This window comes from Acipenser ruthenus, chromosome 20 (genome assembly GCF_902713425.1).
Source record: "Acipenser ruthenus chromosome 20, fAciRut3.2 maternal haplotype, whole genome shotgun sequence".
Lineage (NCBI taxonomy): Eukaryota > Metazoa > Chordata > Actinopteri > Acipenseriformes > Acipenseridae > Acipenser > Acipenser ruthenus.
Window position 1 is genome coordinate 8,084,464 of NC_081208.1, and position 26,009 is coordinate 8,110,472.

General features: G+C 43.5%; 3 protein-coding genes across 11 annotated transcripts in view; 2 read left to right on the forward strand and 1 right to left on the reverse strand.

Moving 5' to 3' along the window:
• The first annotated feature begins 191 nt into the window (after positions 1 to 191).
• LOC131696455 (phosphopantothenate--cysteine ligase-like) lies at positions 192 to 5,671 on the forward strand. 5 transcript variants are annotated; one of them, XM_058993415.1, is made up of 5 exons: positions 204 to 325; positions 1,710 to 1,769; positions 2,420 to 2,974; positions 3,369 to 3,472; positions 4,775 to 5,671. In XM_058993415.1, the coding sequence occupies exons 3-5, from the start codon at positions 2,431 to 2,433 to the stop codon at positions 5,096 to 5,098; spliced, it is 972 nt and encodes a 323-aa protein (XP_058849398.1). In that variant the 5' UTR covers positions 204 to 325; positions 1,710 to 1,769; positions 2,420 to 2,430; the 3' UTR covers positions 5,099 to 5,671. The 5 variants fall into 5 exon arrangements, with proteins under 5 accessions (XP_058849402.1, XP_058849398.1, XP_058849399.1 ...); XM_058993416.1 differs by having other exon boundaries at positions 252 to 329; XM_058993417.1 differs by lacking the exon at positions 204 to 325 and adding an exon at positions 344 to 493.
• A 2,137-nt stretch (positions 5,672 to 7,808) lies between these two features.
• On the reverse strand, positions 7,809 to 19,143 carry LOC117425018 (something about silencing protein 10). Its single transcript, XM_034041631.3, has 17 exons — positions 19,023 to 19,143; positions 18,643 to 18,770; positions 17,452 to 17,539; positions 16,488 to 16,544; positions 15,305 to 15,361; positions 13,971 to 14,052; positions 12,633 to 12,701; positions 12,161 to 12,282; positions 11,682 to 11,834; positions 11,096 to 11,167; positions 10,921 to 10,961; positions 10,470 to 10,566; positions 10,119 to 10,253; positions 9,378 to 9,526; positions 9,030 to 9,090; positions 8,763 to 8,870; positions 7,809 to 7,982 (listed from the first exon to the last, which is right to left on the reverse strand). Exons 2-17 carry the CDS (start codon positions 18,657 to 18,659, stop codon positions 7,893 to 7,895), a joined length of 1,398 nt encoding a protein of 465 aa, XP_033897522.3. The 5' UTR covers positions 18,660 to 18,770; positions 19,023 to 19,143; the 3' UTR covers positions 7,809 to 7,892.
• LOC117425017 (coiled-coil domain-containing protein 30-like) overlaps positions 19,127 to 26,009 on the forward strand; it is a 38,278-nt gene continuing 31,395 nt past the window's right edge. For 4 of the 5 annotated variants that reach the window (XR_009307863.1, XM_058993420.1, XM_058993421.1 and 1 more), the window contains exons 1-4: positions 19,127 to 20,760; positions 23,430 to 23,612; positions 24,733 to 24,853; positions 25,224 to 25,414. Coding sequence is in view for 4 of the 5 variants with exons in the window: in XM_058993420.1 (XP_058849403.1) it covers positions 20,743 to 20,760; positions 23,430 to 23,612; positions 24,733 to 24,853; positions 25,224 to 25,414 (513 nt within the window). In the remaining variant the exon portion in view is untranslated. The remainder of the gene's footprint in view (positions 20,761 to 23,429; positions 23,613 to 24,732; positions 24,854 to 25,223; positions 25,415 to 26,009) is intronic. The other variant, XM_058993422.1, reaches the window with a different exon arrangement.

Below are 26,009 nucleotides of genomic sequence, written 5' to 3' on the forward strand. Positions count from 1 at the left end.
TACTGTGATGTCAACTTTCCGAGCGCACTGCTAGTTTTGTGTAAATACAAAAAAGCAAAAACAGGACGATTTAACAATTTTACTGTTTCTGACTGGGACATAAAATAAGGCTGAAAACTGGTACTATCCCAGTTTTCCCGGGTAGTCTGGTATCCCTAACAATGAAAGTTTACAAATTACACTACTAATGTCAAAATACGGATTATGTGGAACTAATTTTTAGTGGCAGCCGCGCTCGGAATCGACCGGAAGCTGTTTACGTGCCGTACCGGTTACCATGGCTCCGTATCCGGGTCTGTGAGAGCGGTGTTGCAGCGCGGTGCATGTAAGTAGGTAGAATTTTACTTGTCCTGTGGTTGATTCTTTTTTATTTTGCAATTCAACCTATACAAGTAGAGTGTTTAAGAAATACTGAGTGTATTGTTGTCTGCTTCGAGTTTTGAGTTAACGAAAGGGTAAGCAGATTGACATTCAGGGACGGCCTCTGTGACCAGTAAGTATTGCTTCACAATACTAGTAACCCAACTGCGCCATTCTCATACCGTGAGCTGTCACAGTCTACCTGGTTGCAGTTTGGAAGCAGTTCAGCACTCTGCCTTTCATATGTCAAATTGCTTATCATGCTCAGTTTAAGGACGGCAAGGCAGCTCTTAATTGTTAAAGTAGGGTCGAGGCTCATTCCCAAGAGGAAAGGAGCTGGACGAGTGACGGGGCGTGTTTACAACCGACGGACTGCTGTGATTGGATATTTTCTCTGATTTTTAAAATCTTTTTAAACTCGTCGGCTTGTCGTTTAAAGCACCCCAGTGGACCAGAAATGTGTTATCTCGGAGTTGGTATTGCATTAGGGAGACAATCCCTTATACGACATTTGAAAAGTTGATTTGAAGTTTTTCTTTCAGAATTTCGTGACATTTCCCCCAACATACATTATTGCTGCTTCATCAATTTAATAAAGATTTATTATACTATGAATTCTTATATGTTAAAGGACAAAGGTATATAAGAAATTTCCCTGCAAGGGACGTTAAAAAATGAACTAGTTTCACCTTTTAATGTGAAGATTTAAAGGTTTATTTTTACTTAGATTTATCATACTTTCCATCCATTTTTAATGTAAGCGCCGGCTTTAAACACGATCATCTTTTAATATTTATCTCATACTCTCATAATACTGAAGACTGGGGGCTCACATTAAAAATGGTTCAAAGTGGGGAGAATGACCTGAAAATTGGCAAAATTGCGCAAGTGGGCATACATAGAAAAGTAAGTGACAAGGCAAGTTACTTTCTGAAAATATACCTTATGGGTATGGTAGTTCCATTAAAGGTGAACTAATCTCCATAGCTAATATTTCTTTTTGGCCGTCACTTGTAGGTGTCCTTGTCCTTTGTAACTTTTTTTTGTGAACTTGCCAGGAAAGTAAAAACTATTCATAAAACAGTACTGAAAAATTAAACAGAACAGTGGGAAATAATGGGTTAAGAAGGTTATGTTACCATATTGTCCATGTTGAAAATATTAACTTCCTGTAGTTGTAGTAGCATCAAACAGTGATATCGGGGCAAATGGGTTCCAATGCCAAAGTAAGCTGGGTTTCTGTGGAATGTGAACAGCAAGGTCTGTTTAAAATTCAAAAAAGGGTTCATTTTCAAAGCTTGATAAGTTATGTTAAGTAAATAAATATTTCACCTTTTGTATTTAAACAGTACAATAACCGTGCAATAAAAGCAGAAGAAAAACAGATCTGTGCTTTTGAAAAAGAAAATGTGAGTAAAATGACTTTACCAGTATGTGTGATTTGTTTTTATTTGTATTTTTATTTATTTTTTTACTTCAAAACCTTCCTATGATTAAATGGGAATTCAAATCTAAAGACTGAATAACATTGCCTAAGAGCAGGGGAAAGGACATTGCTTTTATTTAATGTTTTTCTCTGTCAATTGCTGTTCATATACTACATGGGGAAGGAAAATTGCATCTCGGTTTGGATTAAGAAACAATATGGATCATTTCAGGAGAAATCAGGTATTTTTAAGGTTGCATACATGTAGGCTAGTTCTTGCTAATATATCTCTGTGAAATCTCTTAATGGTAATACATAACCCTTAGAAGACATTCTTATAGAAATTTATAAAGGGAGGAACCTGTCTGTAGGTTTGTAAAGCATATTCAGGGACGTAAATAAGACTCCCATTGCATAGCAGTGTGATCCATTCCAGGTTTTACTATGAGTTTAATAAGACACACCTGAGCTTGTTACCTATACACTGTGGCTAATCAAGCTTATAGTAAAATGTGGAATGGGTGAAACTGCTATACAATGGGAGTCTTATTTCCATCTCTACACATTTACATGAACATACTGTGGGTGGAGGTCACTAACATACTTTTTGTTATAATTGTTATATTGATACAGTCTACTAAGCCATGACGAGCTCTGGATCTGCATGTTCACCCACAGCGGACTGCAGGATGGAAGCAGAGTTTGCTGCCCCGGCACAAGTGGAGGCGGCGGGCAGGCAGATGGCAGAGTTTGCCCGGCATCACTGCTCAGAAGGGCGGAGGGTGGTCCTGGTCACCTCAGGAGGCACCAAAGTCCCCCTGGAGTCCAGGACTGTTCGTTTTTTGGATAATTTCAGTAGTGGGCGGCGAGGTGCCTCGTCAGCTGAGTATTTCTTGGACTCGGGCTACGCTGTGATCTTCCTGCACCGCCACCACTCCCTCTACCCGTACTCCCGGAAGTACGCTGGAGTGAACCTGCTTGACACTCTGAGGGCCGCCCCAGAGCAGGGGTCTGGGTGCATCTCGCACAGGGTGGAGGTGGACCAGGGCAAGCTGCCTCACATCGTCTCTGTCCTGCAGCGCTATCAGGCTGTGAAGGAAGCACGGCTCCTGCTGGCAGTGGAGTTCAGTACGCTCTCGGAGTACCTACATCTGCTCAAGGCAGCTGCACAGGCTCTCAGCCCAGTAGGTATGCTATACAAATTATCAGATTATTATTTGTGTAAGGGCTAGCCTTTGAAACAACTGTTTTTCATTGCCAACATGAGTAAGCTGGTCAGAGGCTCCAGGTATGCAAACATGTGCAAATGGATGTGTGATATTTTATTCACAGAGTCTGTATCTCCAGAACTCGAGATAATGAACATTACGTAAAAGCCCTGGACAGTTTTGAATCTCCTTGAACGTCATCACAGAACAGCACTCATTAAACTCCATTGTAGAGTGCAGGATACTAACATGCCAAACTTGACTCTCACAGTGCTCAACGCATGAGTCTGTCTTGTTTTACTGCACTAGATTTTAATATCAGGTTTAATAGGGCACCTCTCTGAAAACACTGCTATCTGTGTGCTTCCCTGCAGGGTCCAATGCCATGTTTTACCTGGCTGCTGCTGTTTCCGATTTCTACATTCCTGCTTCGGAAATGCCTGAACACAAGATCCAGTCATCTAATGGGCCGTTGCAGGTAGGACAACCCCATTCATTATTAGGAAGTGTGGTATCTTCCAGTATCTGATTCTTTCATGAATCACAGGGACTGGGACCAGATCTGGGCACAATTACAATTGTAATTGTGTCATTTGTAATTATTTGCAATTACAATGCAATTGTAGTTGAAACTTTGCACACCATATAATTGATCAATTACAGTTCAATTACACACCTTTCCAAGCAATCATTCACAGTTCCATGTTGTGTTTTACATTGAGCGAACATTCTTCTTGTATTTTCAGCCACTTTCCGTGACCGTATTTGTTTGAGAAAATGTTAGAGTATGCTTGTACCTGTGATTACTGCTTGGTAGAATAAACAGAGTAAACATGTTAACCCTTTGCAGTCCATTTATTAAGTGCGTGTCTGGCACGTTAGGTCCAATTTATTTTCACACGCGCAGTTAATTTTAGACACGCTGTTTAAAAGTATTTTTTTTCCACAGTCAAACGGGTTTAAAAGGCTCTGCATATCAACAAAGCACTCACTAGGCATCTCCAGCCCCGCCCCACCCTTTCGTTCGCTATAGCTTTCACATATGCTAAGAAATAAATAATAATAATAGTCGTACATACCGATCAATCATCTCCTGATCACTTGTTTTATCACCAAACTCCTCAATAATGCAATCCAAGTCATTATTTTATTACTATAACATCTCAAAAAAGCTCTGCAAATGTCCGTGATAGTCTCTGTGCGCTGATACAGTAACAGCCAGCTTGTTTCCTTATGACCGCCCATATGGGATGCCAGGGGCAAGTATGACTATTCATGAGATACGCCTTTTTTTTTTTTTTTTATCGGTTTGTCTCAGCTCCTGTCGCTCCCACTCGGCCATTGAATGGTTTTCTCGGCTTTTTCCGGAGAAAAAACGACTAGAAACCCGTTTTTTGCGTTTTTTTGATGATGTCGGACAGGGTCCGACAATGGACCGGATAGGAATAATTGCAATGTCGGACCAGGTCCGACATAGGACCGCAAAGGGTTAATGTGTGTAGCTATTTATGTCACTTTTCAGTGTAAATTATAAATGTAATTACTACAGCATAATTGTAACTGTTAAACTGGGCAGCCACACACCATTGACTGTCTGCACCACACATTGAAATGATCCAGATTCATTCCTCTTTGATTAAACACATTTCAGTTGTATCAACCAAGTCAAAGTAGAATGAGTTAAGATGACAAGATACCCTGTATATTGTGAGAACCCCCTTATGCAGTTCTGCTAGAGTCACCATGAAGTACCGGTATTAACGCTTTGTTCTGCCCGCAGATCACTATGAAGATGGTTCCAAAGATACTGTCCCCCTTGGTGAAGGACTGGGCACCCAGGGCATTTGTGATCTCCTTTAAGCTGGAGACTGATCCGTCCATCCTGGTGGGGCGCGCCCGCAGAGCGCTGGACTTGTACCGGCACCAGGCTGTGGTAGCCAACGTGCTGGACACACGGCGGGGCTACGTGGTGATCGTGACCCGGGACACACAGACTGAGCTGCTGCTGTCTGACGAGGAGGAGCAGAGGAAGGTGGAGATCGAGGAGAAGATAGTCAGCAACCTGTCCACAGCTCACACCAGCTTCATAGAGGAGCAGGGCTGAAGATATCGGCCTTTTGGGGAATAGGGGCACACATGAGACATTTCTCCAATACTAAAAAAAAGCATGCAAATGTTTCAACAAAGGGTCTTTTTCAGTGTCAAGATGTCTTTAGAACTTAATGAAGGCTCTTGTTGGAACAGTTGAGTGAGTTTTAGTGTTAAAATGGGATTCGCCTCTTCAGGATGTGTTACACCAGAGCTGTCCAGTCTTTTTGGCTGAAAGAGCCATGCCAACGGTTTAAACATAGAACAAAATGTAAATGTGTCAGACACACATTAAGGAGTAGTTTGCTAAATCTTATAACCTTACTGAGAGTTTCAAAGAAATTGAAAAAAACAAAACAAACAAAGCCCTATTGGCAAACTTTCATTAACAGACCTTAAATTGCACACTTCACCTGTAAGTCACTGCTGTTATTGGGAAATGCCCCCCATCCAATCCCATCCCAGACTAAACCATTTGATCATGTGAACAGTCATTTTCATATCAGTGTGAACTGTAGGGGATTGATACTCTGTTAGGTTCTCTATAGATGTTTTCTCATTAGAATAAAACATTTGAATTTGTAAAACTTCTAGCGTGAGGCACTTTCTTCCTTCTTTCCATCACTTATTACAGTCTCACTCAATGAAGCTTTCTTCTTACTATCACTGATCACACAGTCTCACTCAATAAAGCTTCCTTCTTACTATCACTGATTACACAGTCTCAATCAATCAATGAGGCTTCCTTTGTACCATCACTTATCGGTCTCTATCAATGAGGCTTCCTCCTAGCTGCAGTCATACATCGTCACTTCTTATACCTTGTTAAACTGATTTTGAGCCATAAAACATCCCAATAATTGTTCAATGTTGTCTTTCTTGAATTCCATATGGAATGCATTAATATATTGTAGTGTGAGGGCAAACAACCAAAACAGGTATCAACTGAAAGCATTTAACTACAAGTAATCAAAACACTTTTGTTAAGTAAACTACTCACACTACCTACAAATGTGCAATGGGAATAGGATATAAATATAAGTTCATATATACTGATGCACAATGAAAACACAACAGTGTTAAGTTTTACATCAATAGCTGATTGGGCACAGACAAAATGTTATTTACATTTTAGATAGTGAGCAGATAGGTTTGTTGATTGAGTAGTATTGTTCCTTGGGATAACAAAATACTGAGCTCAAGTCATGTGATTTTATAAAAACGCCAGGTGCTCAGTGTTTGGTATTTGAGTTGTGTTAAAATTGCCAAAATGAGTGGATTCAAGAATCTGTATAAACAGCTATTCGAAATTACATGATTTTAATTAACACAAGAACAGCAAAAGATAGGATCATGCCCCGCTTAAATAATGAAGATCGCCTGTTTGCTATCGGCATGTCGTCTGCATGAAAATGATGTGCATGCTCAGAGGCCGTTCAGGGGTAACATGTTGACAGCTGAGAGATGAAATCTCTGTTTTCTGTGGGCCAGAGAACATTGAGGTGGCGGCAGAGTTGAGTGGTGGAGTGTTTTATTCACCGGTGAATGCCGTTTTGCCCTTGATAGACCTGACAGAAAACAACGTGTGGAGACGTTGTGGTGAGCGTTATGCTGACTGTTGCATTGTTCAAGCCAACCGGTAGGGCAGTGGAAGTATGATGATGTGGGGAGTAATCTCCTTTAACAGAAGATTGAGGGCAACCTGACTGCTCAGCGATACACTGATGAAGTCCTTGAGGCAACAGTTTTTCCGTTCCTGCAAGCCAATCCGGAAGTGTCGATTTTCCAGCAGGACAATGCAAGACCACACAGCGCTAGGATTACAATGGCACGACTTCAAGAAAACAATGACGAGGTCTTGTCATGGACAGCTTTTTCTCCTGACCTGAGTCAGGAGACAACCGCGACCAGCCAACCTTCGCCAGCTGGCTGTAGCTGCACAGGAAGCGTGGCTTGAACATCCCACAGCAGTATATCCAGAGGCTGATCAGGTCTTGTGTTAATGCTCAGGGAGGTCATACCCGATACTAACTTTGTAATGTTTTCATTTTGACAGTGCGTCACGTTTCATACTGTAAACCTATGATTCTTTTATCTGTATTTTTGTTCACATTTTCTGTGATTTTGTTTGATATTTAGGTTTAAAATATTTGATTAAAACCATTAGACCGGAGTGTTGCGTTTCTTTTGTGCATCAGTGTATAATAATGTATGGACCTCTTATTTCCCACTGGGGACAACCTGCACATCTTCATTGGATAGATTTGTATTTTAGATAAATTGTGGTTCCCCTCAGGTTATATGTTCTAGGTTTCCAGACTACAGGAGGAAGCATGTTTAAAGAAACGCAGTGCAGATGCTCTGATGATGTCTATGGAAGATGATGGCTGCAGATACCGGAATCTATGATTCTAGATTGTAAGTGTATTGTATGTTAATAAGTGTTCGGTGGCTACCTCTAATCAAGTTGAGTGTATTTCTCGCTCACGCTTTGCTGTGTCAGACCCTATTGTGGTTGAAACGTTTCAAATGCTTTGTCATTGACATTCTGAACGTGAGATCTACACTCTCAAAAAAACTATAAGTGTAGTTACTGCTAACAGGTTCCATTGGGGATGTGACTTAATATTTGCCAGATGGCATTTAAACTTTTACTTACAGCATATTGAATGATATTACTGGAGGTGCTACATCACCCCGCCCACGCACAAGAAAAAACAAAAACCTAATTAAATGTGATTTTTATTGAACAGTATGGTGATGAAAAACAGGTCAAATAAAATAATACCCACATCACGTGGATGATATCCTTATCTAAGCTTAACACCCTTCTTAACTCCAGCGCGGATGCCAGATAATTCTCCCCCATATCTTTGTTCCTCCCGCCGCACTTCCCGAACCTGAAATGAAAGAAACACTGTTTCAAACAGGCTCCAGTCATAGCTGCGACTGTGTGTGTCTTCAGTAATCCTGCTAAAATGCAATAAAGTAACACTCTCCTTGAAAAGAACAGCAAAATCTTCTTTAGTTAAAGTGTTACAGAGCACCGTGCAAAGTTTATGAGAAACGCCTTGCGTTACCTTTGCTGTGTCCTGTGTTGTCCGTATCGCAGGGTTATACTTTAAAACATATTTAAATTACATCATGGGTCATAAATCAGCTGGGCAACTTTCTCAACATTAACTCGGGAGCACCCGCCAGGAGCAAAGAGTCTTCCAAGGATCGCAGTGTACCAGATCATGCTCCTTCCTGCAACACCACGCCACTCATTTCAAGCACAGCACCAGCATTGTTGCAGGAGGGAGACTGGACTGGACACAGTGGGATGTTTAGAAGCAAAATCTTTCTCCTAGCAAATGCTCCCGCATAAAAGTTGGAATAAAGCAATTACTTTGTTTATTTACTTATGCCCTGTGAAATATGAAACTGAAATATGAAAACATTGACAGCGTGTAGGAGAACATCGAACATGTTTACTACATACGTACAGCCACCTCCACTACCACTGGGTGACCATATAAATCCTAAATGTGGTTTAATAAGCAGGCGGAGTCCCCTGAAGACATTAATTAGCAGTTATGGACACTCCACAGTGTGGTTCAGCTGCAGACGATAAAGGTTCAACAGACATAGCTGTGTCAATGAAGTGAGAATGCTGAAGCTGCTAGTTGGACACATACCTGGCCCTTTCTGCGAATCTTGGCACGTCTGAATTTCTCGCGGTGCTTGACTCTGGGGTTCCGGTCGATCTTCTTCCTCTTAGGAGTGAGACCTTTGTTCTTGGCGATCTGTAGAACATTAAAAACAAAACAAAAATTCACATGGGAAGATCAGAGTATGACACAGACGGGTCTGGCTTTTTCCAAGCTACTCAGCCTTACAAGCCCCCAGTCTATGAAGCCAGGAACCAGACCTATGGGTCTGTGACACTCCCAGCCCCGGCTCACCTGGTAAGTGATGGCTCTCTTTGCATCTGGATCCAGCTCCTCTTCAGCTTCCACTCCCAATCTGAAACACAGAGAGATCCATCACATTCACCCTTCTTGAATGACGAATAACTATGTTTTATAGTTGGTATGGATACATACTGTCCTTAATCATTTCATTTTTGTCTTAAAATAGTTAAAATCTTATTAAACATCATAAAAGTAGCCCCTCAGGACAATGTATTGTGATGCATATCGTATTGCACCTGCACTTTGCTAGATGTGTGGTATCATGAAATTATTGTATCGATACACCCCTAATTTTGAGGACTATCTGAGTACGAGTGCGTGTGTTGACAGCCTGCTTACCCCTCCTCCTCCTGCCCCTTCTTCCTCTTCTTCAGTTTCAGCCTCTCCTCCGCCTCCCTGTAGTAATGCAGCGCCGCCTCCTCGTCCAGATCAGAATCAGCAGTAGCACCCCCTGCAGGCTGAGAAGACACCGCCAGCCGCTTCACTGCCTGAGAGCAAGAACACAATAAACACCAAGCATGAGATGGAGAGGGGGTCAATGGACTAACACCATGCATGAGATAGAGAGGGGATCAATGCACTAACACTATGCATGAGATAGAGAGGGGGTCAATGGACTATCACCATGCATGAGATAGAGAGGGGGTCAATGGACTAACACCATGCATAAGATAGTGAGGGGGTCAATGGACTAACACCATGCATGAGATAGAGAGGGGGTCAATGGACTAACACTGCATGAGATAGAGAGGGGGTCAATGGACTAACACTATGCATGAGATAGAGAGGGGGTCAATGGACTAATACCATGCATGAAACAGAAAGGGGGTCAACGGACTAACACCATGCATAAGACAGAGAGGGGGTCAATGCACTAACACTGCATGAGATAGAGAGGGGGTCAATGGACTAACACTATGCATGAGATAAAGAGGGGGTCAATGGACTAACACCATGCATGAGACAGAAAGGAGGTCAACGGACTAACACCATGCCTGAGATAGAAAGGATCAATGAAGTAACACTGTGCATGTAGCTTCCACTTCCCTGAACAGATAAAGAGCACCTCTCTTTCCTCACCTTTCGTTCGCTTCTCTGTGGATTCTTGCCTTTCTCCTTCACCGCTCTGTTGGTCTGGCCATGTTGTGCTTCGCTAAGCAGCAGGCGGATTTCTGATGATAACTTGGCATCCACGCCTCCCAAGTCATTGATTAGCTGCAGGATTAACATACTCGTAAGAGGAGCTACACAAAGCAAGCATTTGCCAGTATAATTAATAAACAAGACTAAACAAATTAACGATCATAAAATCACAACAACTGATTATTGTTCCAGCTCAGATTGAAGCTGGGCGTATAGAATCCACATGCCTAGTTTTAAAAGGGTTTTTTTTTTTTTTTTTGCAGCACTGAAAAAGTTACAAATACTCACATTCCTGTAAGTCACCAGCCTCTCGATCACAGGGTGGTTGTGCGCAGAGATTCTCCTGGCCTTCAGAACTAAATAAAAACTTACATTTGTGCAGTAACTGAAAAGAAAAACAGGTACACCAATCAGAGCGCTGTGTTTCCTGTGAGAAACGTATGTTTAAACAATAACTGCAGGATGCAAGTGTATCAAGTGTATGAGGAGACAACAATAATCTGAGTGGATACAATCCAAGACACATGTTTATCTCATAGTGAGTCTGACTTCAATCTAATCAGTCAGTCCAAATTGACAGTCTGCTATTTGCTTTACACACACACACGCAAGCTGGTACAGTCTTGCTATACACTAAGCTTGTGTGATGACACTACAAAACCTGCTAGTTCTACAGCAAGTCTAACCTTTGAATATAAAGCAGAATTTGGAGCACTCGCTTCACTGTTCCACCACTTACTTTAGATAGAGCTGGTGTTTGGTCTGCAGATAGTCAGCCCCCTGTAAATAAAACATGAACAAAAATGAATATTTGAACACAACAGTTCACGCTGTTACTCTTATCAAGTTTATATGACTTCATTTCTGTGTGTCTCCATAGCGCAACATTGACCAGAGCCTTGTCTGGGACTCACCTTTCCGGGGGGGATTTTCCCCTCCTTCACCATGTCCAGCAGAGGCTGCAGCTCATCTTTCAGCTCAGTCAGCTACAACACAAAGACACTCCTCTTAGTGAGCGAGCGAGCAAGCATACACCCAGAGCATAGGGAATGGAATATACAGAGGACACACACACAAGGTACTGGAGCTATTCCACCAATGAGTGCAATAAACCAGAACACTGCCTGAACGCTCCGGGAGTGTTCTGTTTATATAACAAGTAATAAAGTACGGTGAAGCCAAAATTAAACAGCTGAATCCACACCCGCTTCGTATAGAACAGTGTCATTCTGTCACTGGAAAAATCCTTCCTAATAAAACACTTTTAAACTTGCTTAATTCTAGCCTTCATAGACCTTGATTAGCATGGATCATGCACTACCACTACCTTACAGTTAACACCAGGTAGTTCTAACCTACCTAGACAGTCCAAGATTAGTGCCAGCTGAGGTCTGTGAAACCATCTGGAAGGAGTCCGGATTTAAAAACAATAACATACTTAATCAAAAAAAAAACCCATTTGAACCCCAGCCTGTGTGTGTGTGTGTGTGTGTGTGTGACCTTGTCTTTGAAGTCCTGGATGAGCTCCAGCAGCTCTGGGGACTCTTTCTTGAGCAGCTTCATCTTCTCCTTGTGGCTCATCTTCTCCAGGTCCTTGACAATCAGCTCCTCCTTCTCAGGCTTCTTCGCAGCCTCCTGCTCTGTGGAGAACTCCTGTGGACGAGGACGCTTTCATTTATAAACTGCAGGGATGCGGGGCTGCAGGGCTCACACAGCCACATGGAGAGCATGCACGTTTCAGAAGGGGGTGCTAGTGTCCCTATAACTGAAACTAACGTCAAACTAAATGGGAGGGGGGGAATAGGATGTACTGTAGTAAATCAACAAAGGATTGTATTTTAGTGTATAATTGAATATGAAGGTGGTACACCAGCTTTAAAACAGGGGTGGCCAGAACCTGCTTAAAAACCAGTCAGAGAGAGCATTGTGCTGCACTAAGACCCCTCCAACCCCAGGCTCTCGCTCAGCAGTTGCTGTACCTGCAGGAGGTGCAGATCGTAGTCCTCCTCGCTCAGCTGCCCCACCAGTCTGCTCTGGATGCTTTTGGCCTCCTGCTCTTCCTCCTCCTCCTCTGCCTCAGCCTCCTGCTGGGTCTTCCCCTCTGAAACACAAACACCTCAGCTGAGCTATCACAGCTTAACCGCCAGGCTGCCTCTGTGGAACTGCAACCCTTTCTATTTACTCTTTGGAAAACTTCAGCAGTTGTAACTCACATCTACTGCAATCATTTTGGAGCAGCGAGTCAAAAGAAAAACCCTTTAAAAGGGATCCTGGTGTTCGGGGACAATTACATGTGCCATTTAAAATGTTTAAAACATCAAAAACGTTAACCTCAAGATAAAACTAGAATAACTAATAATGATAAACTTTGTATTAAAGTCAACATCAAATTGATCTGGATACAATGATCACTGTAATAAAATGCACGGTGTGCCGGGGTGAAGCGCTTACTGGAATCCACGTAGTCTGTGTCGTAGAATACCTTCTTCCGGAGCCCCCAGGCCTGCTCATTGGGAAGAGCTGTGAGGAAAGACAAGGCACAGCAGATTAACACTAACTCTAATCGTTACTGCAGTAACAACAGGACACACGGCAGCTATACAGGCAGTACAGCCTACTGCAGTTATTGAACAATTTGAGAACTAAAGATCCAAATGATAATGCATTTGAATTACTCAGGTCAGCTATGTTGCTCCAATAAGCCTGAAACCTGTTATTACAAGCAACGAGGAACTAGCTGCCATAGACAGTCATCCAAATTTGAACATGTGGAATCTGTTGATTTTTTTCCTTCATAATAACAATAAAGTGTTTTACATTAAAAACCTTAAAGTGTACGGGATAATATTATTACATATTGAATACGGTTTTAATTGTTTGGGTGCAAACGTGGTGTTACCGGAATGTGAAAACAACCCTGCTGCAGTGTGAATGTAGAGTTGTGTGCAATAAAACCCACAGAACACAACCTGCTTCTATATACAGCAGTGTAGCACACAGCGCCGGTCCCTGCTCATCACACTATATACAGCAGTGTAGCACACAGCGCCGGTCCCTGCTCATCACACTATATACAGCAGTGTAGCACACAGCGCCGGTCCCTGCTCATCACACTATATACAGCAGTGTAGCACACAGCGCAGGTCCCTGCTCATCACACTATATACAGCAGTGTAGCACACAGCGCCGGTCCCTGCTCATCACACTATATACAGCAGTGTAGCACACAGCGCCGGTCCCTGCTCATCACACTATATACAGCAGTGTAGCACACAGCGCCGGTCCCTGCTCATCACACTATATACAGCAGTGTAGCACACAGCGCCGGTCCCTGCTCATCACACTATATACAGCAGTGTAGCACACAGCGCAGGTCCCTGCTCATCACACTATATACAGCAGTGTAGCACACAGCGCCGGTCCCTGCTCATCACACTATATACAGCAGTGTAGCACACAGCGCAGGTCCCTGCTCAGCACACTATATACAGCAGTGTAGCACACAGCGCCGGTCCCTGCTCATCACACTATATACAGCAGTGTAGCACACAGCGCCGGTCCCTGCTCAGCACACTATATACAGCAGTGTAGCACACAGCGCCGGTCCCTGCTCATCACACTATATACAGCAGTGTAGCACACAGCGCAGGTCCCTGCTCATCACACTATATACAGCAGTGTAGCACACAGCGCCGGTCCCTGCTCATCACACTATATACAGCAGTGTAGCACACAGCGCCGGTCCCTGCTCAGCACACTATATACAGCAGTGTAGCACACAGCGCTCACCTTCATCCCTTTTCTGCTCCAGGTCGCTTTCCATGTCTTCCTCATCCTCAGAGGATGACAATTCCAGACCCATCACCTCCTCCTGAGAGAGAGAGACAGGATTAAACTACAGGCCCCACAACCCAGCCTGGTGACTCAGTCCCTTTTAAAAGACTGTCACCGACGCATAGAAATGGCACAGCTCAAGGCCACATTCATAAAACATGTATCAATGTTCTAAAGTTTGATCAGTTTTTGTTTGGGTTGTGGAAACTGTAGTCTAAACGCTTTGAGAGCAATTGCATCAGTCCTGTAATTGGAAGTTGGTGTGTAAAACCCAGCCTTGTGTTGCAGATGCAGGGGGCTTTGCTGCAGGCAGTTACAGGATGTTAAAGGTGTGAGGCACAAGAGCACACACACTGTGGATGCATTCGACTCCACAGGCCAGGATTACAGAAGCACTGCTACGGCCAAAAGTTTTAGATCACCTACAATTTTAGGATTGAGACATAATTAAATCTATATGATGAACATCATTTAGATCTTTTATTTAACATCATGGAATCTAAGAAACTACAAAATGATATCGCCAAAGTCTACCGGAAGCCATAATAGTAGCACAGTATTTTGTGTTAGATTTTGAAATGTCACATTTTTCAATTTTTCAGTTTTTCAGTTAAGTATATGGTAAATTACAAAGCGGGGTGTAATTCAATATGTTAACGTGACATTATTCAGCAGATTTCATTCGTCTTTATAAAGCAAAATTAGGGTGATGCAAAACCTTTGGACATAGCTTTACAGTGCACCTGTGCAGGTGACAAGCATGACAGCATTTACACATGCAAATATTACACTAAATCCGGACATTCGCTTTCATGGGGGAATGTAGCAAAGCGTTTGCACTAATAAAAACTGATAATGTGACAGAACTAGTAGCAAGGAATCTTAACACATTTCTTTATGATTTGTTAAATATTAAAAGACATCCAACTAGAGGTGTAGCGATTTATTGTTTATCGATGAATCCTGAGACTTTTGCATGATGGATCATATCGTAATAGAGGTATTTATCATCCGTATTGTGATCCAAGACCAAAAGCAGAAAATGTGTTAGCAAAGGCGGGTTCAATATAAAAACCCAATTCAGAAAGCCCTGCTTATGACTGGGGTTACTGTATACAGTAACACAAACGCTTCAACAATGCAAGAAGACTCATGTTTTTTTTTTTTTTTAAATGCTGCATCTAAATTTCCTTCAGCACTGATGAAGAGGAGTCTCTATTATTTTATACTCTGCTCTCCCACATGGTAATCCTGCACTGAAAACAGCCATCCGCTCAAGTATGCCTTACCTCATCAGCAGTATCTTCTGGGTCGCTGTCAAGATCAACTCTACTTGCCATGAGCTTCTACATGAACAAAACAAAACACAGGAGAAGTGATTATTGCATGCTCTAGACGGGTTACTGGACAAGACAGAAAAACAACAGAGATCTGGCTTGATGGAATGCATAGGGCCATAGATATTCTATATACAAAGATACTAAACTCCCCCTTTACATCCGTCACGCTGCGTGAAAAGGGTTATGGGATACAGAGAGAGTGTGGGAGAAAATGTTCAAGCCCGCAGGTGCCCGGCCAGACTACAGGGGTCGTTGCTGCGTGGTGAGCCGAGGACACCCTGGCCGACCTAACACACCCTCCCTCTCCCCGGGCGACGCTCATTTGGCCTGGGAGCTCCCGTCCACGGTCGGCTGTGGAATAGTCTGGACTCGAACTGGCGACGTCCAGGCTATAGAGCGCATCCTGCACTCTAGCGAGTGCTTTAACTGGATGCGCCACTCGGGAGCCCCAAAAGTATCAAACTTTTGAAGTGAATTTCCCTTTTACCCAAGGTCTCTTGAACAAAACGGTAACATTGGCAAATTCTGACAGTGCGTAAGTATTATGAACACTGCTATTTTGTGAGCACAGTCCTGTATCGTGGCGCATGCGCAGAAACACAGAGTAACAGCACTGCCAGCACAGATATTCTACTACTGACACAGCATTCAGAAGGGTAAAGCTCAAGAGACTTTGGAAGCTGTATCAACATGTTATATCAATATCTTTGGTTATGTGCTTTATTAATTTATAAAATAAAACACATTTTTTTGCAGGTTTTATAGAGTAAAATTACCACACATTTGGATGGGGATGCCTATTTCAATGACCGGTTTACTTTCGTCCCACTTAACTGTTATCACTGTTTTGATTTAAAACAACGGAAACAGTTTTAAAACTGTAGAAACTAAATCTGAAAAAAAAAAAAAAAAATTGATTTCATAGGGCCCTAAATACTGGTTAGACCCCTATTCTGGTGAAGAACAGACAGATAGAGATAACAGGTGTGCAAAAGAAGCACTGTCCAAACAGCTGACAGGTAACTGCTTGGGCACATAGAGAGGCACAGTTTAAGTTCTTCTGGCATTACACAGGAATTGCCAGCTTGAAAACCATCTTTTTTATATTCTACTTGAAATCTGAAGTACGAACCTTAACCTTCTCTTCGTGGAAATCATCGACTTCATCTTGGAAATACTGGGAGGACTTCTAGAGACAAAAACAAGGCGTCACACTACAGAGTACGAGTCACAAAGCAATACAACTGGAATGCTGCTCGCCCTCCTGACATAAAATTCAAACATATACACTGCACAGGGGGTGTTACCACTGCAATATGTTACTTTACAGACAGTATCAAAAAACAAACTGAAACAACATTGAACTAGCCATCTGGAACTCTCCCAAATACCAATTATCTGAATTTAGAAAAAGAGGGAGCAAGGCAACAATGTGTGTAATCCTGCTGGTGCAAGGGTGTTTGAACAGGCTGTGGGAATGCATTACTGTTGCAATCACTCACACAGAGACAGGCACACCTGAGGTAGAGACAGACACACACAGGCACACAGAGAGACAGAGACACAAGATCCAGAAAGGCACGCACAGGCGCACAAACACATAGGCAGACACACAGAGACACAGACAGACACAGAGACACACAGACACACTGAGATAGAGACAGATAAACAGACACAGAGACGCACACACACGTCTTCACAGGCTCAATGACTGTCTGCTTCCTTCAGTCAATCAACTTCATAATCAGTATATCTGGGGTTCAATCAGGAAAGGCCACTCTGAATGTTGAAGGCCTCTTTACAGATTTCTTGTAGGTTTCCCCTATGAACTAATTTCAAGCCTACAGCATGTCATTGTGTATTCCTACGTATTATCCAACCAGCCGCTGCCCCTAATGAGTGACATGATTAGAAGCTAGTCATTGAGGCCCTTTGCCACTAGATAGCCTGTTTGAACAATGGTCCAAAGGGAAGAGGCACAGAACAATGTCATTCGCTCTGTGGACCATTAGGCTGATAACTATTAGAATTGTGTATGCTAATCATTGTACACTCAGGTCCAGGTCTTCAAGGCAAATCCAAGTAAGAGACCTTACCTTGTCAGGGACGGGCATGTCCTTGTAAGCCAAGGGGTCATCACTGTCATATTCTTCCTTTTTTTGAGGCTTTTTCCGACTCACAGACCTTGAGTTAAAATAAGAAAGAAAGAACAAGGTATACTGGTAAACACTTCTGCAGTTCAGATAAGCAGAACGAATGCGAGAAGAAAGTATTTGGCATGTTGGGTCACAGAACTGGCCCTGGCAGTCAACTGTACATATTCATTTATAGAGTACACAGACGTCTTGCATGAACTCAAATACTGCGTGTTTTACGTTTTTTGACAAGTCTGTGTTAAGGTACTATCAGTCGAGATCAGGAGCTGTTCTTAGTTCCATTCCAGTTGCCGCCTGCCATAGATAAATGTAACAAACTAAACTAGCCAAAGTGTAATTATAGAAATAACAGCCAGCGTCACCTGTGCACTAGATGGTGCTGGCACTTAGTAATATAAGAAAAGACACGGTAAGCAACTAGAACTAGAACCGAAGAGCAGCTCCTGGACTCGTTGTCAAAGCACAATGCAAAAGAAATGAAATTCAATGATGAACGTTTCAATTAGTCCAAACGTTTGTCGTTGAATTTTCTTTCAGTATTTCTAAATCCAGCGTTACTGAGTGCTGAACAGTGTTGGATGATCATTGTCAAAGCACCTCAGATAAGATTAAACACTGTTTTATTGTGCAATAAAAAAACACCCAGCATGCTGGCGAACAACAAGATAGTGAAGATAACAGTAAAACACATACAGGTCAATGGAATTGGAAGCTTTTCAACAAATGCTGGTCTCGTTTGTGGATGGACTAATGATATAGAACACTGGATACAAGTCAAATGCAAAGTTTTTCAGTACATAAGAGATTGTATCACTCTTGTCAATCAGCAACAATCTACGGTTTACACAGAAAAGATGTGCCACAACTCAATCAAATCACGTATATCCACATAGGACGTTTACCTAGCTAAAATGCTGTACGCTACGGCGTGCATTTGGAGGCTGTGTAAGACCCAGGGACGAAGAGACGACAAGCAGTCGCTCATTTTACTCTCTAGTTATATGACTCTGCAGTATTTACACCTAAGTCGCTTTTAGTTTGAAAGCTTGTAAATACCATTTTAATATCCCGCGTCTGAATTCCACAACTATTATATTTTATTAAACAAAATTCTCAAAGTTCTCCATTTACCTCCTTGGTCGCCCCATGTTGATGCTCGAACTGCAGTCTACACGTGTTTCCGGTTGTGCATACAATAATCTCCTCCGGTCAGAAACAATGTACACCAACTTTTAAAAGTTCACAAAAGTTCCAGCAACCTTAAAAATGTAAACATAATATTTCAGCAATGGTCTTAGCATATGTGTTACCGAACGAGTCCTGTTCAGAGGGATAAAAAATATTTTAAAAAATTGCGAAACGTGAGCAGCTGGGAACATATTTTGTTTGTACAATGTGTTCTCAAAACACTCATATTTTCTGGGGAGTAAACAATTGCAGAATGTAAATAAGTAATTAAATTAAAACAACAACATCAATATTGATCATAAATATAATACATAACGGCTTACATTTAGTTAAAAGTCCTTTTTATTTCTCATTCCAATTTCAAACTGGTTTATTTTATTTGTGGTGCTGTATTCCCTTCCCCCTCCAAACTGTGAGATGATGGCAAATGGTTTGTCCCGTTGCCAAGGCTCCCTGCGGCCTCGGCAACTGCGTTCTGCGCTCGGCTGATAAGCGCATCCCTGGAGCAGAAAGCTGTCCCCTGGCCACAGGCAGTGCTAACCTGGCATTTTCAAGAACCGCGCCAGTATGTGAAGACAGGATCGGGCAGGCAACTCTACAGCCCGCAGGAATATCAGATCGTGGAGTCAGCATCCCCGACCTTTGAAAACGGTCTGGCTAAACAACACAGCGAGTGCAGATACTACTGAACCCACAGAGCCGCGGAGGAGCGAATCCAAGGAACGGGGATTACTGATCCGGGCTTCCGCTACTGAAAACGGGGTTCGAAAAACACAATTTCTCACACGGACGCTGTGTTCTCCGTCTAGACTAGTAGACAGTGCTGCTGTGTTAACATACAGTCACCCACCGTCCTGCTCATATGGGGAGCCCGGCATACACACACTTGTTGAGTACAGAAAACTGTGTCCCTGCGCGGTAACATTTGGTTAAGACGCGATGCAGATACAGTCAACACATCAACCGAAGACTCCGTAGATGTCCCGTATTGAGTCCAATGCCATTCTGCTGGACTCAATAGTCCAACAATGTTGTTGTTATTGTATTGGATACAGTGTGCACTGTGTACAACGTAAGGACAAAAGGATCTACAACTTAAAATCGCTACACTGGCAATTGCAACTTGAACTCCGCACCCAGGTACATCTGATGCAAAAGGGATTTTTTTTTTTTTTGCGGAATCTGTAACATTACGAGTAAATGGGACGTCTTTAAATTTAAATAAACACAGTCGCACTTCCAAGTAAAACTAACTGGGAGACCAAAACTATAATCTAGAGAGGTGTACAATACTATAGACTGAAAACATAGCCTTATTTGGGTTTCGGTTTGACTGTGACAGCTGCAGTACCAAAGCGAAGAAAATTGAACTGAGGATCTCGTAAGAATGATTTAAGGCTTCAGCACTGCTGCCTGAAACTAAAGCAACAAACACTTAAACTGGGCTGTTCTGTTAAAGGGTGAGTCGCAGCGTGTTTCAGAGCAAGCGTGGTTGAATACAGAGGTGTTTTGAAGTGGGATACTAAGGCACCTCACCGTGAAACTGCTGCTCCCCATTCACCCTGATAATACCAGCGACTTCCACTCTCGAACCCTCAAATAGGAAGAGTTTTTATAAACTTTTGTATTAGTATAAAATTCTGGGTGCAGTAATACATATACTTATTGTTGAAACTTAGCAAACTCACACTGTTAAATAAAATAATAAAACCGCTCAAGAAGTGAATGTTGAGGGTTTGTGAGTGTTGAACTACAGGTCTTTGTACGCGTTAGCTTCATGCACCAAAGGATTCTCTGCACTGAATGTTTGCAAAGATCTCTCAGAGGAGTGTTAAATAATTGATCTCATTGTATGAGGACTGACACATCGAATTACTTTTTATAGAAGTATGAACTTAACGAGGGTACAAATAAAACCACTCGACTATATTTAGTTGCACAGCTTTTTTTGGAGCTGGGATAACCACGATAGTTCACACACCATGGACTGTTCATACAGGGTACGCTTGTAGGAGGGTTTTCTGTAGCCCTAGCGCAGAAGCCATGGACATTCCTCAACAGGTAAATATTGCACGCATTACTTTCACATTATCTGTATACGTGTATTTGAGCCCCAGGTCATTTGGTTATGATCAGAAGTTTTTGTTGTTATGGTTTCTTATATTAAATGATCTGTGTGCCTATTCATTTGAGAGCACCAAATACTCACCTTCTGCGGCTTAGAGAGCAGAATGCGATAGCCAGTCAGTTCTCCTTTCAGGGGATATATTGAAGGGTAATTCTGAATCCCTCTCGTGTAGACGCCAATCCTGAAATCCAGGTTTGAAACAGTAAAGTTCCCTCAAACTAGGTTTTCTGAAACCAGGTTTCAAGCCACTATTCCTGAAAAGCAGCTTCACTCTACATGTGTGCATTATATTTTGCTATGAAGGAAGTTGCGACACAGACTGTACCTGTGGTGCATTTAGCCCCCTGCCTCTGTCTCTGTGTGTGTGTGTGTGTGTGTGTGTGTGTGGGAGAGCTTACCCATGCTGCTGTTGTCTGCATGAGCAAGCTGAGCTGGATGATTTGAATAAAAGCACAATGAAGATCAGTCGGTGGTATACCTGGAATCAACTCTTATATTTGAGGGATTTTACTCCTGTGTGCCTTTATTGAATGAGGCTCCAAGGATGTCAGTCAAGAATTCCACAGTTACCAGATCAACCTGTTTCACAGAGCCCAGGTATAGGGATAGAAGCAGGCAGCCAGACACAGCTCAGTGGGCAGGAATTATAATGCATCAGGCTGAATCAGACAGGAACCAGGAACAGGGCTCTGTACCTTTGAGACACAGTCGCCCCTTCTCACCAGATTCAGGGCTCTTTTTAAAGCCATTTTTTGAAGCTGTTTTGTAGGCCATTTAGACGCCCTTGGGCCTCTATTTGTAGGGGGACCCTCTCAGGTTACGATGCAATCCGAACAGACACGGCAACTGAGCATTTTGTTAGTGAGGCATGCAGTCTGGGTGTCTGTGTGTGCTTCTTTTGCAGGGTGTGACTGGAGACTTCACATTGCATGGTAAGAGGTGGTATCCTGTTTCTCAGGGCTTGTTGCAAGGCAGGTGGATTCAGATGGCTCGCATTCTTTAAGTGTTTGTTTCTGTGGAGTATAATAATGAAACTGTGCATAAGTGTTCTTGAAGTCTGAACTGCTCAGTTCTCAAATTCCAGTGCTGCCAATCCTAATTGCCATTCCTAAACATCCCCACCACGGCTGTACATTCAAAATAAGGGCTATTAGTATGATGATAAAGTTGACCATGTCTTATGTAAATATGTACAGAATAGGGATGTAATGATACACCCCTGTATAATGTAAAGAAAGATACACAATGAATTGCTACACCCTTAGCACCGAACCACTGCTCTAACCTGAGACCGCTTCTTCAAAGCCGCACTGCATCTACAGTACAGGGGAGTGTGTTCCACTTCAGTAAGCAGCTGCTGCTCTATCCACATTATCTTCCAAGCACTCCTAACCCCTGAGCTGCTCATATCCCCTGAATACCTGCCTGCAGTCTAGCAGTCAGCGCTACAACCGCTGAGCTACAGTGCCGAAACCATGACGTACTGCAACCCCCTACCACCTGCCGTTACTGCACCCAAACCATCTGTTTTAGTAAGTTGCTAAGTCACTGTAATTTAGCACAGGGGTTCCCGAACTCCAGGCCCCCATGACATTAGGTGTCCTGACTGAGGACCCCCACCGGAAAGTTTGATCCCTTTCGTGAGAGCGGTTGTTAGTTTGTGCACCACGTGGCTGCGCTTCCACCAGGTGAGCCACTTGGGGGACCTGGAATCAACTTTTCTAAGTTTTGTACAGTATCAGATGTTCTCACAGTAAGGCATTGTTTGGCTGTGACAGTAACAGACCTCCCCTGCTGCTGTTGGTGGTGGCTATTGTCCCTCTGTGCTGAAATGAAGGGTTTGGGTTTCAGTAGTACGGAGGGACGTGTCTCTGCTGGCCCTCTCCAGTCCCTTGTGTGGGGCAGCCAGGCAGTTCTCATGGAAACAGCCCAACACCAGAGAAATGGGCTGCTGGGAAGTGTTCTGTACAGGCTTCAGCACAGCAAGTCCGTTTACCATTCAGCTGCACAGATTTACTCTGGACATAGATCTGCCTCATGTGGAAGTGGGTCCGAACAATGCGCCAGACTTTCTCCGTAAGTGCACCATGGAAGCATTAATAACTTTACAGTGATCATTACCTAAAGCACATTAATATACAGGGAGATCTAATATTTTCTACAGTCTAATATTTTCAACAGTACAAAACTACACCTCCCTCCTGTAATTAAGTTGTGGCCTTGTGATAATTACATTAGTTGTGTACAGTACATGTTACTAGCCTAAACTTTGGATAACAAATTTATTTATTATTATTATTATTATTATACAAATTTAGAGAAATAATGTACTTCAAGGCATGCATACAAACACTGTCCATTGATCTCTGCAATAATACATTCAACCCTTCTGCAGTTTCTACAATCCTGTTAAAATATAACTGCTTATTGTTATACTATATTGCATACTTTATCCCTGTGTGTTTTAGGAGAGTCGATCGTACCAACAAATTCATTTTTTTGCTATGAAGTTGTTACACTGACTGTACCTATGGTGCTTTGAGCCCCCTGCCTCTGTGTGTGTGTGTGTGGGAGAGCTCACCCATGCTGCTGTTGTCTGCAGGAGCAAGCTGAGCTGGATGACATCCTCCAGAGGCTGAGGGAGGATGGGCAGGAGCCCGGGGCCACGGCGGACGAGCGGCTGCGTCACCTGTGGCGTCTGTACCTGCGCAGCGAGGGCAGCCTGCGCGCCCTCACTCAGGACCTGGAGGAGGTGCGCTCGCAACAGGTAGCAGAGATGAAAGAGGTGAGGACAGGCAACTAGCATTCACCCCCAGTAATACTGCAGAATAAACTCCTGGTCTTTGTTCCTCCTGTACCCTGAATTACTGAACTGACCCAATTGAACCTCCTCCCAGGTCTCACTCAGTTCATTATGTAATGATGCCAATAAACCTTGGAGGACTCCGGACCTCGCGCGCCGGGTTTCTGCACCCTGCCGTAGATAATCGCCACATCTTCAGCAACACAGAACAAGCAATTAGTGCTGGGAGCAATATGGGATTTGCAAGATTTCAAAGTACAATCCATACTAATCCACAGTAAAAACAAATCTCTCGGGAGTAAACTAAACCAAGTATAACCCCTATCAAATTGCCTATGAAAGAAATGAAACCCTCTTCTGCTCAGTAGAACACGTGTTATTTATTTCAGACCTCATTTATTATTCAGTCTCCCACTACTTGTTGTCAGTACAGTGTTGGCACCTCATGTCGGTGATTTACAAAGGGGACCCCCTGTGTTTAAGGGAATCCCCAGCAGAAAAGGTAGCGAAGATTGCTTTTATCAAGGCGTGTAGTAGCAAGGCAAAGCAGCCCTGTTGCTTGATCAAATTTCCATTTGAACACCCCTGTCCTTCAACTACAATACAATACGAACCATTCAGAAGTGCCTATTTAATGTCTCGTATGTGAAAGTATGTTGACATCAAGTTGGTTCAGAATTTCTACCATGTCATTCCTGAACTGGTTAAACAACATATCCTCAGTCTATTACTCACAAGCCTTTGTGTGATGACAGACAGGAATATACAGTAGTTTCAGCGACAGGGTGGCAGATACTGGAAGACTCCTGTTGCACTGCAGTTTGAGCCTCAGATTCCTCTCTGCTACCAGGAGCAGTGCGTTTCTGGGTGTCTCTTAGTGTTTTCCTGTCAGGTGTTTTGCACCACCCCACTCTGACTGGCTCAGCCCTCTCTAGAGCCCAACCAGGGTGTGTGGAATCCTGCCAAGCTGAAACCCAGCCAGGTGTGGAATCCTGCAGAGCTGAAACCCAGACAGGTGTGGAATCCTGCCGAGCTGAAACCCAGCCAGGTGTGGAATCCTGCCCAGCTCAATGTCCATTAGACTCTGCTGTATGCCTTGCAGGTGGAGAACTATGTGGATCACATCCACAACCTGTCTGAGGAGCGCGAGGCCCTGACCGCTGAGTATGAGCGAGAGAACGAGCAGCTCCGTGGGGAACTGCAGCAGCTGAGGCTCGAGCAAGGTGAGCCAATTACAGCCTGGAGAGACCAGGATAGAAATCAAACTAGCCAATCAGTGGCCTGGAGAGAGCAGAATAGCCAATCGGATGCCTGGATAGACAATAGCGATCAGAATAAAGACCAGTATAGCTAATCAGAGGTTTAGACCAGAATAGCAAATCAGAGGCCTGGATGGACCAGCACAGCCAAATCAGTGTAGTGAGCCAATCAGAGATCAGTATGGTGAGCCAATCAAATGCCTAAGATATCAGTGTACAGTAATATACATCAAAACTATTGAGAAGTAACTCAACTAGGTTAGCTCCATATGTTGCAACAGCAGGTACCCAATGTGCAGTGAGTGTTAATCCAGTGTGTGTGTGTGTTGTGCAGAGGCCCATCTGAAGGAGGTGGAGGAGATGCTGGATCAGGAGGGCCTGGCTGAGATCTCCCACAGCAGCCCCAGTGAGCAGATCGCCTACCTGCTGGTGGAGAGATCCACGCTTCTGGAGAAGCTGGAGAGCGCGGAGAGGAAGCTGGACTCCCAGAGCTACACAGGCAGCCTGCGGGAGGTACATCTGCAGGTACCTGGCTCTCAGAGCTCACACAGTAACCCTGCCTGACCCTCAAACACACAGAGCTACACAGTAACCCTGCCTGACCCTCAAACACCCAGAGCTACACAGTAACCCTGCCTGACCCTCAAACACACAGAGCTACACAGTAACCCTGCCTGACCCTCAAACACCCAGAGCTACACAGTAACCCTGCCTGACCCTCAAACACCCAGAGCTACACAGTAACCCTGCCTGACCCTCAAACACACAGAGCTACACAGTAACCCTGCCTGACCCTCAAACACCCAGAGCTACACAGTAACCCTGCCTGACCCTCAAACACACAGAGCTACACAGTAACCCTGCCTGACCCTCAAACACACACAGCTACACAGTAACCCTGCCTGACCCTCAAACACACACAGCTACACAGTAACCCTGCCTGACACTCAAACACACAGGGCTACACAGTAACCCTGCCTGACCCTCAAACACCCAGAGCTACACAGTAACCCTGCCTGACCCTCAAACACACAGAGCTACACAGTAACCCTGCCTGACCCTCAAACACACACAGCTACACAGTAACCCTGCCTGACCCTCAAACACCCAGAGCTACACA

Coding starts and splice junctions, on each gene's coding strand:
- LOC131696455 (XM_058993419.1), top strand. CDS start 2,431: ATGACGAGCTCTGGATCTGCATGTTCACCCACAGCGGACTGCAGGATG. Junction 2,975..3,368: donor ACAGGCTCTCAGCCCAGTAG/GTATGCTATACA, acceptor GCTTCCCTGCAG/GGTCCAATGCCATGTTTTAC. Junction 3,473..4,774: donor CATCTAATGGGCCGTTGCAG/GTAGGACAACCC, acceptor TTCTGCCCGCAG/ATCACTATGAAGATGGTTCC.
- LOC117425018 (XM_034041631.3), bottom strand. Junction 16,545..17,451: donor ACATGCCCGTCCCTGACAAG/GTAAGGTCTCTT, acceptor TTTTGTCTCTAG/AAGTCCTCCCAGTATTTCCA. Junction 11,835..12,160: donor ACGATCTGCACCTCCTGCAG/GTACAGCAACTG, acceptor CCTCGTCCACAG/GAGTTCTCCACAGAGCAGGA.